Here is a 10,816-nt window from a genome sequence, read left to right on the forward strand (position 1 = left end):
AATGTTAGGTCACATGCAATGTGAAAAGAAAAACAACATTATAGGCCTTTTAGGTGTTGCTAAATCAGAGATAGAGCTCTAATGATTGTACACCTAACCATGCTTTAACTTGCCAACTAAACCTCTAAATTAATCCAAAGAACATAACTTCACCTTCATAGCATAGCAAAGCAGAGAAGGCTGCAACTGGTCTGCTTCTGATGTGCTAAATAGAGAAGTAACTGAATACTACTGTGTACAGTGTCCACAAAATCACATAAATGCCTACTTAGGTGGATACAAAACAAATAAAGGTAGAGATAACCACAACCCAGCAGATACACACAATGCTGTGCTGAAATATTGGTAGATGAATAGATAAAAGTATTCACCAGTGTGTGATTATAGAATACTGAGACAGCTTGTAACCCATGGCCAACTGATACAGGGAAACAGAAGACTTTGAGCCAGTGTGACAGAGCACACATAAACAAGAGGAAACTTGCTGCTCACATAAAACCACAGTCAACCTGACTCACAAATTAGTTGCAGTTTTAAACAGCAGGGCAGTTAATTTTGGTTGGAGCATGGTACTGACGATTGGTCCAATCAGACCAGGAGGGAGGCAAGATGAGAGAGGAGGAGTCTGGCATGATGGTTGACACAATGAAGGAGGAGCAGCAAAGCGGGCATTGCTGCCAACGTAGTGATATCAGTGGCATCCTACCGCAAAGTCCCTGGTCACATGTGTGAAGAGTTTTAGGATAAACCACAACACATCCGTTGTCATTAAAGCTTATGAAGATGTTGATTTGGTCAGAATAATATGTAGTATATATAGATAGATAGATATATATTGGGCAACACTTGAAGAACCTGAACTGCATTATGGATGAACGTTTATCTAGACTCCAAAAACCAATCCACAAACCTTGTAAAGAAAAAGGTTAATTTTCATGATTACTATATTGGTTTTTTTAATGGTCACAAACAGTTTTCTCCTCTACCAAGTAAAGGAATCTAAAAATGTTATGGTGGCTAAATAAATTAGGGAAATGGAGTATGTTTCTTGGAATAAATTGAAAAAATGACAAATAAATAAATTATGACTGATACCTTACACCAAGATTGGCAGTAAAAATTCAGACAGTGGAATACAATGAAGCAACTCAGCTGAAATCCTCCCGTGCCAGGTCAAAAGCAATAAAACCTCTGAAAATTACTTGCTGGGAGAAGATAATAATCTCCAGATTTGCTGTATAAATTATAATGTAGATACTATGGGATGACTTCAGAAAGAGTAATGTTGAAAACAGATACATAATCATGGTACGGGGAAAGCAAATGCACATCCAGACTCAAGAAAAGAAATTACTGCAGGATGAAAAAAATCATTCTTCACTGCTCAAAGAGTTGGGGGGGGGGCTGTTATTTAGCAAATTCACACTTAAAAAAGGAAGGCAGGTGCACATATATTGTCATTGGAATTTGTGGTTTATGACTAAATTTTTGGTTCCTAGATGAAGACAGCTCCTGCTAGAGCAGAGCTATAATTTACACAGCTGGATCCTTCTCTTCTTCTTCTCTGAAGCACAAGAAGGAAAGAGAAACACCCACGGCCACATTGTGAGTCTGAGTGGATTTCTGTTTGCTTTCCCCTGGCCCGCCAATTATTGCCGTAAAATTGTAATTCATCACATTCATGATTAAGTAGCCAGAGCCTGTGATAATCAGATCACCATACTTAATGGAAATATTGATTTGAAGGGAGAGTGAAATGCTAAAGCCACATAATTCTGTAAGCAGTGTGACTCCTAGAAAGAGGTCTTGGTCTTGCAGGTGGCAGTGTCCTCATGATTTCCACTTGAAGTAATGGTGTGTGTGAGGAATCCATTACTTTAGCCCTAATACCCTGCTGCGATGCTGTGGGGGTATGAGACACTTCATTTCCTTTCACTTCCTGGCCAGAGCTTCATCTTATTATTTTCATCCTGTTGTTGCATTACAATGCACTGTCTTGAAATAGCATTTGGGAGTTACAAGTTTGTTAGATATGCAGGAATCTTGATGCAAATTATATCTCAAGTCTGGTCTCTTCCTGATTATAATTCAGCCACTATCAGTAGGACAATAGTCTGACATCCTTGCTGTCAGGAAAGATTACTATAATGACTTTAATCTGAGCCACTGTATCAGCTATCCATCCATAGGTTCCTTTTGTTCTAAAATTTGATTTCTTGGCATCCTCACAGAGCACAACATCCTGATTGTGCACATAAAGGTGGGGCATCTCACTGTCAATACAATGTCTGCCATGTGTAGGAGTTACGTAGGGCTCATCTGTAGAGTCAGCATCAAACTGAAAGAATGTCAGTATTTGTAAAACTTATATATATATATATATATATATATATATATAAAAAAACTTAACCAAATTTGTGGTCATTTGTCAGTGCAACCATCTCCTGCTTCCAGCTGCTTCAGTGAAGGTCTTTCTGCTTAGTAATGATCTTCTTGATAGTTTTGAACACATTCAGGCAATGATGAATAGCTGCTGTTGTGTATATGTGCCGTCGAGCTCTGCCACTAGCCCCAACAGGGACAGCAGTAAAATCCGCCTCACTCATAAAAACAGCAGCTAAAATCGAATGATGTAATATAGCACAAAGTGTTTGGACAGTTACACACTTTCTGTCCAGCTTTTCAGCACATTTATTTTTAAATGAAACAATGCATCAAGTTGCGAAGTATCAGGTTTGCTTTGAGTATATTTACAGTATAGGCCCAAAAGATGTGAATGGTTTCTCCAACAGTGGTCATCAAACAGCTTTATCTGTATGTGAGCTCTCCCTCTCCTAACACGCATTGTAACATCCTGCAGGAGGTGGTCATTCATACTTTATGAGCACAGCAGGGGGCTGAGGAGACTCCCGTTGGCAGCTCATGTAAGCCTGACATCCCACTGACAGTGACTCGATAATGTTGCCACATGATACCTCAGAGATTTCCGAACTTCACACAGAGTCAACTTCTCACAAGACATGTTCTCAGAGTGCAGCTTAATGGGATGCGTTAGAATCAGAGCCAACTGGAAATGTTTACACAGCTGGATGTGTTGTGCTGTTTGTTCAGAGATTTTACACTGCTCACTGTGCTATTCTGGGGAGGTTCTGGTCTCAGGATGATGGATAACGTTCATGCAGGGCTTCAAACTAACCACCGTGTGAGGTGGCTGAAAGTACTGACATCAGCTTCTGCAGTGAGCTGGTGCAGCAGGCGAGCTTCAGTATACAATAACGCAGAATTCTTAGATTTTAAATTCTGTTGGCCGGTGATAAATCCTGTCACGCAGCTCTTTTTTGTCAAAATCATATTATCTTTATATAAAAGATGGGGGGGGCAAAAAGAGATATTGCTCAAATACTATTACCACCTTTATTTTTCAACAGAAATAATAACAGCTGCAGGAGAATAAATTCAAATTAAATAAAGAGCAAGACACACTGCTGAAATTCCTTTGAAGACTACTGCCATCTTTGGGATGATAATGGCATTGCAACAGGAAACCGCTCAAATATCAGGCTTACAGTAAGCCCATAAACAGATCTGTCCCACATTCTTTAAACAAACAGCTTATGCATGAACCTTAAAACAACACTAAAGAACTTACATTTGAGAAAAAACAGTTTAATTTACTCAGGAAACGATTCATATATAAGCTCTACACGGTTGAATGTCTTTTACAGGGAAATGCCTTTCCCTGTAGTTTACAAGAAATTAGTGCAGGTTTCTGATTAGTATTCAAAATCAATTAATAGAAAAGCTAACGTGTGGGTTACGTTTCATTTATTGGAATCAAATACAAAGTAATTATTTCTCCCAAATAAAAAGGCAGCGTGGCTTCACAATGTGAACAGGAGGAACAGTTTTAATCAGAGAAAAGACTGAAAAAAACTAATGTAAACAACTAAATACAACTCAATTCACAGGAGATTTGTGAAAGACTAACAGAAGAGCAGCATTTTAAGTAAGAAAACACTTAGTTTTGAGTGCTACATATAGTCAGGTTACTAACTAAACTGTTACTAATATCTATACAATGTAATCCCTACAAAATAATTTACTGGTGATCATTGTCATAATGGGTTCAGAGTGAATGTTATGTTTAGATTTATTAACAGATTTCAAGAGAATTTACAAGGAGTGAGAAATGAGAGTAACATTTACTGTTTTTCAAATTGTACAAAACAAAGTGTAGCTTTGGACAAAATTCAATACAAGTAGGTTGGTCCACAAACAGAAAGCCGGGGAAATATTTTACAAACTAGCATGTGAGGTTTAGAGCTTATAGGTAAACAATGAAAAATGAGAAAATAACCTTGCTTCAGTGATCTTCAATCATCATCTTAATTGAATACAGGTTTTGGCACCTTCTAAACACGTCACTGTCAGAACATATTAACACTGCTGCTTCATGTCATTACAAAGTGAAACATGTCAAAAGAACGATAACAGCTTATTTTGGAGTACAACTAGAACATTACACCATGGCAGAATACATCTCAGAGGCAATAGTAATATTAAATTCAAACGCAACAGATTGAACAAAGATTTTTTCCACAATCCTAACCCACATGGTTAGTGCTTTATTTTGTACAACCCACAGAAAGGCAGTTAGAACAAAAAAGAAAGTATTTATCATCAATTATTCAGCCCGAGTTACAAATGTCACAACCTTCTCTTGGCAAAATAAAAATTAAACCAAAATTGTTCACTTTTAATGTCAATAATTGCATCTGAAAGGAAACCTACAAAAAACAGTCGTGCCAATTCCAAATTCAACTTTAAAGGTCAGTTCACATAGAGAACCTGATATATGACAAAAACAGAAAAGTGTTTTTCCGAATGTGATTTTAACCTTTAGGTTAAAACCAATCGATAATCTTTGACTATCAAGGTCACAGCCATTATACTGCTAATGTGCATACATGCTTTCTGTACGAGGAGAGTTAGTCTCATTCATGAGCTACAGCTTCACAAGCAGCGAATACTAAAATCAGACTTGTATCTGAATGTACAAAATAGGACAGTGATGTAAAACTCAACGTCAAACCACAGAGATTCAGACAGAAGACTTTACTCAGATTCATGTGCAGTTTGCAGCACAGCTCAGATGTGGAGGGCAGGGGATGAGTACAGCTGGCTTTGAACTGCTCTCCAACCGAGCAGGACCACAGCTGAGCACGACACCCTTCTGACTCGAACCCACAGCATGCGAGTCTGAAAATACCTTAAATGTGACTTCACAACAAATATGAAGAGCGAAAGATGTACTTCAGCTGCATCTTTCTCTTGTCACAATGTCATCAATGCATTACCCCCCCACACACAAAATGTAAACCGTTTCCTAATGTACTGTATTCTGGCCATGTTTTCTACACCAGAAGGCAAAAGTTAAGGTTGGTCAATGAACAGCAAATTTTTGTAAAGTTTAGGTCGGTAACAAATACTGGAGGCACCACAAGGAAAAGTAAATAAGGAACCAACATCAAGACCGTGCTTTAAGGTGCTTATGATAAGACAAAGAAAAACAAAAGGGCCTTTACAAAAAGGCAAAAACAAGAATATCTAAGCATCTGTCTTAGATGTCATCCTCGTCCTTGAAAGGTAAGAGTGTAAATTTTTGCACAAAGCTCAGTGGCTGAAGGCCCCTCTGTTTAAAGTCCTCCTCTGAGAAGTGCAGACACATCAAAAGTCTGTTTTCATGCTCCTCTACACACTCACGTTGCAGCTCATTTGAGGTGGTAGATGAAGCCAAGGAGGCGTTGTCAGGGCTGGTCTGTAGGTCTGAAGTTCTGCAGCTCTGATGTGTCCCACTATGCTGACTCATGCTATCCCCATCCGACAGTGTGACATGTCCTTTATGCTGACTTTGGCCCATTTTGGCTTTAGTTTCAAAAGCATTTCTTCCGGTCCTGATGGGGTTCAAGCAGCCCTTAGTGTTTGTCAGAATCTCCATTGGAGCAAAGTTGCTTTGGGTGAGTTGACTCAGTGGCACCGACTCTGCCATCACTATTTCCTCTGAGACCGTCTGGACAATGTTGAGTTTCCACGTGTCTACAGCTCCTCCTCTGGTTTTTTTAGGGGTGAGATTCATGCTCGCATCAACCAGGATACAGTCCCTTTCACTACTTTCTGTGTCCATCTCTTCCTCAGATTCGTCCTGCTCCAGGCTGTCTTCCTCCCAAGATTCTTTACACAGTTTCCTAAATCCCTTCACTGGAGAATCAAATACCACTCCTTTGGGAGAAAGAGGTCTGAAGTGTCTGCGCCGAAGGCTAGTGTACGTTGACGAGCTAAGCTGCCTCTCAGGCTGCTTCAACATATAGTGACGGACTGATTCAGGCACTAGGATTTCATGCCGCTTTTTGCGTGTTAGTAAGGCAGACAGACTTCCAGGTAGACAGTTTCCTACAATGGGTACAAGGGAGGTGGGTTTAAGTGCAGAAACAAAATCTTCCAGCTCTTGATAAGAGGAGTGGTCTGAATAAGGTACAACATGAACATTGGGGTGGAAGGAGATGAGGGGCCTGCTGGTGGGAAAAATGGTCAAAGTGGGTTGTTCTTTGTTCCACTGGTGCAATGCTGCAGCGCTAATCTCTGACTGGTCCATGACTCGGATACGACCGGACCCTGGCTCAGTAGTGAAGACGTCAGGCAGCTCCAGAGCCTTAAGGGTCTCCATTCTCTCAAAGCTCACCTCAACCCAGGTTTTAAACTCCATCGCCAGCTCTAAGAGTAGGGACTCTTTACCCAGAGCATATAGGCCTGCAAGACAATGTGCAGCACTGGTTTTACAAATGTGACGTTTAATAAAATCCCTATAGATAGCATCTGGGTTTTGATTTTGGCTGTATAACATGTACACAGCTGTAGCATGAGGAAGACTTGCAATTGTTCAGCCTGGTTGACAGAGGCCAAGAAGAGTCTTTGCCTCAGTGGGGTTTTTTGCAATAAAAAGTAATTACAGTTTGAGCAGCACGTGGCTAAGTCTGATGCGAGGAAAACTAATATGCTAGGATATAGGTTATCCCAGTGGAACATGTTTTGTAAAAGAATGAACAATGTTAAATAATTTACCAATCAGTAGTTTTATGTTTAAGCTGACTGCTGTATAAGGACACAATTGCTAGATAAGAGTCTGCAACCCATGTTGCTCCTCCAAGGAGAAATAGGAGGGATGGACTGTGCTCTGAGTGACAGCAGAAACACAAACATTAGCACAACTTTAAAAGGAGAAACATTTGGCTCAAAGCTGCGTTAGACATTATTAATACAAACTGAACTGTCTAAGTTTACATTGTTTGAAAAAGTAGCAATATAAATCAAGAAGTCATTATACTGCCAGACCCCAGTCAAAATCATACGATTGTCTTCTCTTCACCCATCTGTTCTGTTCAGCTCTGTCAGACACATATGCGGTGCAACAGAAGAGCAGAGGCAAGAAACAAACCAATGAAAGCACAAAACACAGAGGAGCTGAAACGAAATGCCTGCACATAAACTAGGTCAATCGCATGAATAAAATATATTTGGAAGCCTCTGTGTCACTGAACAGTGCAGCACAGAGCTTCTCAAATACAACCTATAAAGTTAATTGCTTTCATACGATTATTTTCAGGATAACATAATAATACTAAAATCTTTTTTTTTTTTTTCCCCTCAGAGGGCCTGGTGGCCAGGCTTGTACAACACTAGGTGAAACACTGTTTCTATATAAACTCACCTATAACAACATTGTGGTTGGGGTGGCTACGAATGATCTCTTTGATTTGTTGAGTGGCTCTTTGTCTGGATGGCAAAGTGCGGTTGGGGTCACAGTTGGTGTTGTCCAGGTACAAAACATCTATGGTGGCGTTGTTCCTTAAACATGGCTCACGCAGCATGGAAGGAGTGTATCTAAAGTCACCTGAAGTCAGGAAATGTAATAATACTGTCATCAACATGGTACTATATGCTGCTGAAAAGAAAAGAGGTTAAGAAAATATTTTCTACACAAGTGAAGATAAACTTACCAGTGTACAAGACGGAGCCAAAGTAGCCCTCAAAGAGAAACATGACAGCCCCTGGACAGTGGTTAGCATCGATCAGTGTGACTGTGAGCTTCTCTTTGCCTATGTCGTCCAGTGGGAGCAGATATGGCTCACCGAGTTCTAGAGGATGAATCCACCGTTCTTTCACCTGAGCACGAAAAAAAAAAAGTGATCAGCAGAATGATAGGAGTGCCACAAACAAACAAACAAAAAGAGTAAGAAATTAGGAAATATAAAGAGAAATGCCAGTTTGGGTACAGGAAGCAGACACTCTCTCTAGCATTAAGAGAAGACTTAAAACATTCCTTTTTGACAAGGCTTCTGATTGGGGATGGCTCAAAGGACCCTAAAACATCCCATAGTTATGCTGCTATAGGACTAGACTGCTGGGGGACCTCCTGTGATGCACCTCTCTTCACTCTCCCTGTAGTTAACAAATCATTGCTGTCATTAACTTGTGTTTCTCCCTGGCCTGGTGTTATGGTGCCAGTCTTTCTTGTCCTTTCAACCCCCGCCAGTCGAGGCAGGCGGCCGGAGGTTTCTTCCTTCCATCTTTCTTCCTGATTTTGTACAGTCACCTAATCGCACGCTCCGGATGGCTGATTAAAGTAAAGAGACAGTTCAATGCAATCTGTTGGCTTCCTTAACTGGGAACTTTTTTTTTTTTTTTTTTAAATCAAAACTGTATAAAATGTATTTATTTGGATGAATTTGATTTGACTGGATTAGGATTGTATTACTGCATCTTTCAAGTGCCCTAAGGTGACATTTGTTGTAATTTGACACTAAATGAATCTGAATTAAACTAAATTCAATACATTTTTTTTTTAAATGTGGGTAATATAAAGAGAAATAATATATGAAAATATGAACATTCAATTATTATGTTATTTGTTCATTATTTTTCTAAGTATCAATTATTATATGTAACTATACTGTATCAAGGACAACTCAAGCTGTTGTGATAGAATACAGCGACTTTATGGAACTAAACATTTCAAACATCTTCTAAATAAGCACTACACTATGTTAATTCCAAAAAATATGTATTTATGGCAACAGTAGTACATTTGATAGGATATAAACATGCATTACATGTGTATTTTAGGATCCATTATATAATTTAATGAAAAGGCCCGTAGGGTTCTGCAACAGGCCTTTTTCACGACTTACGTGCGACTTGTGATAGCAGGTAAAGCACAGGTGTCACTAATGACATTAAAGAGGGCTCTGTTCCAGTAAACAATTTGAATGTCACAACAACCCTTCATGATCAATACCAGGAGCTTAAAACTAATGCAGGAATCAGGTGTAATTATTTTTTTGTACTTTATTGTTCACACCTGTGCTGGTCCTCCTGTGAAATGTCAAAATGTTGAAGTGAGAAAAATATTTGATAAAGTAAATACTGCCATTCAGTCTTCTTTTTTCAAAAGTATAACGTTGTTTACTTGTATTTGAACAACTAATTTGAAAGAATTCTGCAAAAGATTCAAAATTTTCACACCTGCAGTTTGAGTCGCAGCAGAGTGGCAGTGGTTGGTGAGCAGTAGATGGGCCGGTTGCTCCAGGTGGAGGTCAGACCCATCGTGTGGTCTCCGTGCATGTGGGATAGAAAGAAAAGTCGCGTGCCTGGACACTTTCGCACATGCCAGAAGTCCACAGCCAGCGGCGTGTGCGGGATGACGTTCCCATTGCCGGGCATTGTTCATGCCTTCAGTGGAGCTCAGCCAAGTGTGTCGCAGTGTGGACAGCCACAGGTTTCCACCAACGCCAAATGTTTAACAGCTAATTATTTCAAAGCAATTAGGACAGACCTGTTAAGAGCGTACATGGCACATTGTAAAATACCACTCAAAGCTTAGCTATAAGTCCCCCAACCGTCCCTTGAAAATCGTTTTTCAAGGGACGGTTGGCAGTCCTAGCTATAAGTTAAAGCTGTGTGGGCAATTAAGAATATGACACTTCATTAGTCTGCTGGTAAATATCCAACGTTACACCTGTACGTAGCACTTTTCGACCACGTATTACTGTTCCACTGCGACGCACAAATTTCGCGTCTTGAAAATATTTTGCTCACTCTTCAGAATTATTAACATGTGGCCTGTCGTTACATTTCCATGCTTTCAAGTTACATTTCATTCGATGCTTACATACCCCGCCATATCTGTTTTTAAGTTAGCGTTCAACGCCTCTTCCTTATCTTCTTCTTCTGCTGCTTTGTGCTGCAGCTATGATTTTTTTTCTGCACTATAAAGCCACCTAGAGGTTGAACTGTGTAGGACCCCGTGTGTCGCCTCTTTGGACAGACGAGTTTCCTCACTGATTGGGATGAAAATATCTAATCAGCATCAACAGTGAAAACTCCTGTAACTATGGGAAAATACACCAAATAGAAATGAAAATAAATAAAAGCTCTCCAATCAAGTCAAACAAGAATAGGAGCAAATGAAAATAAGTTTGAAAATCTGCTATATATATATATATATATATAGCTGTAAGACATTTTTAGAAACATTTTATTCAGAAAAATTACCACACAACAGTGTGAAAACATGAAAACTGTTTATTCTTGTGTAGATAAACCTTACACTTAGGCTATATAATGTAGGCGGTAGGCCTATTTTGAACGTGAACTTAACCACTGCATTTGCAGAAATATTTTCTCAAAATATTGTTTTTAAATTTGTAAAATAGAAATAGCATTTTAATTCTTTCCCGATATCAGTTCAACAGAAAACATG

At 39.4% G+C, this 10,816-nt stretch overlaps 1 protein-coding gene across 1 annotated transcript; it reads right to left on the reverse strand.

The window, feature by feature from the left end:
• Positions 1 to 3,418: 3,418 nt before the first annotated feature.
• Positions 3,419 to 10,286, reverse strand: dclre1b (DNA cross-link repair 1B). The gene is made up of 5 exons (XM_072367563.1): positions 10,230 to 10,286; positions 9,580 to 9,860; positions 8,055 to 8,220; positions 7,766 to 7,948; positions 3,419 to 6,807 (listed from the first exon to the last, which is right to left on the reverse strand). The coding sequence occupies exons 2-5, from the start codon at positions 9,775 to 9,777 to the stop codon at positions 5,621 to 5,623; spliced, it is 1,734 nt and encodes a 577-aa protein (XP_072223664.1). The 5' UTR covers positions 9,778 to 9,860; positions 10,230 to 10,286; the 3' UTR covers positions 3,419 to 5,620.
• Positions 10,287 to 10,816: the final 530 nt, after the last annotated feature.

The sequence above is a fragment of the Leuresthes tenuis genome, unplaced genomic scaffold, assembly GCF_036924035.1.
Source record: "Leuresthes tenuis unplaced genomic scaffold, fLeuTen1.0.hap1 SCAF_16, whole genome shotgun sequence".
Lineage (NCBI taxonomy): Eukaryota > Metazoa > Chordata > Actinopteri > Atheriniformes > Atherinopsidae > Leuresthes > Leuresthes tenuis.

Coding starts and splice junctions, on each gene's coding strand:
- dclre1b (XM_072367563.1), bottom strand. CDS start 9,777: ATGCCCGGCAATGGGAACGTCATCCCGCACACGCCGCTGGCTGTGGAC. Junction 7,949..8,054: donor TGGCTCCGTCTTGTACACTG/GTAAGTTTATCT, acceptor TCCTGACTTCAG/GTGACTTTAGATACACTCCT. Junction 6,808..7,765: donor CAACCACAATGTTGTTATAG/GTGAGTTTATAT, acceptor ATTGTCTTGCAG/GCCTATATGCTCTGGGTAAA.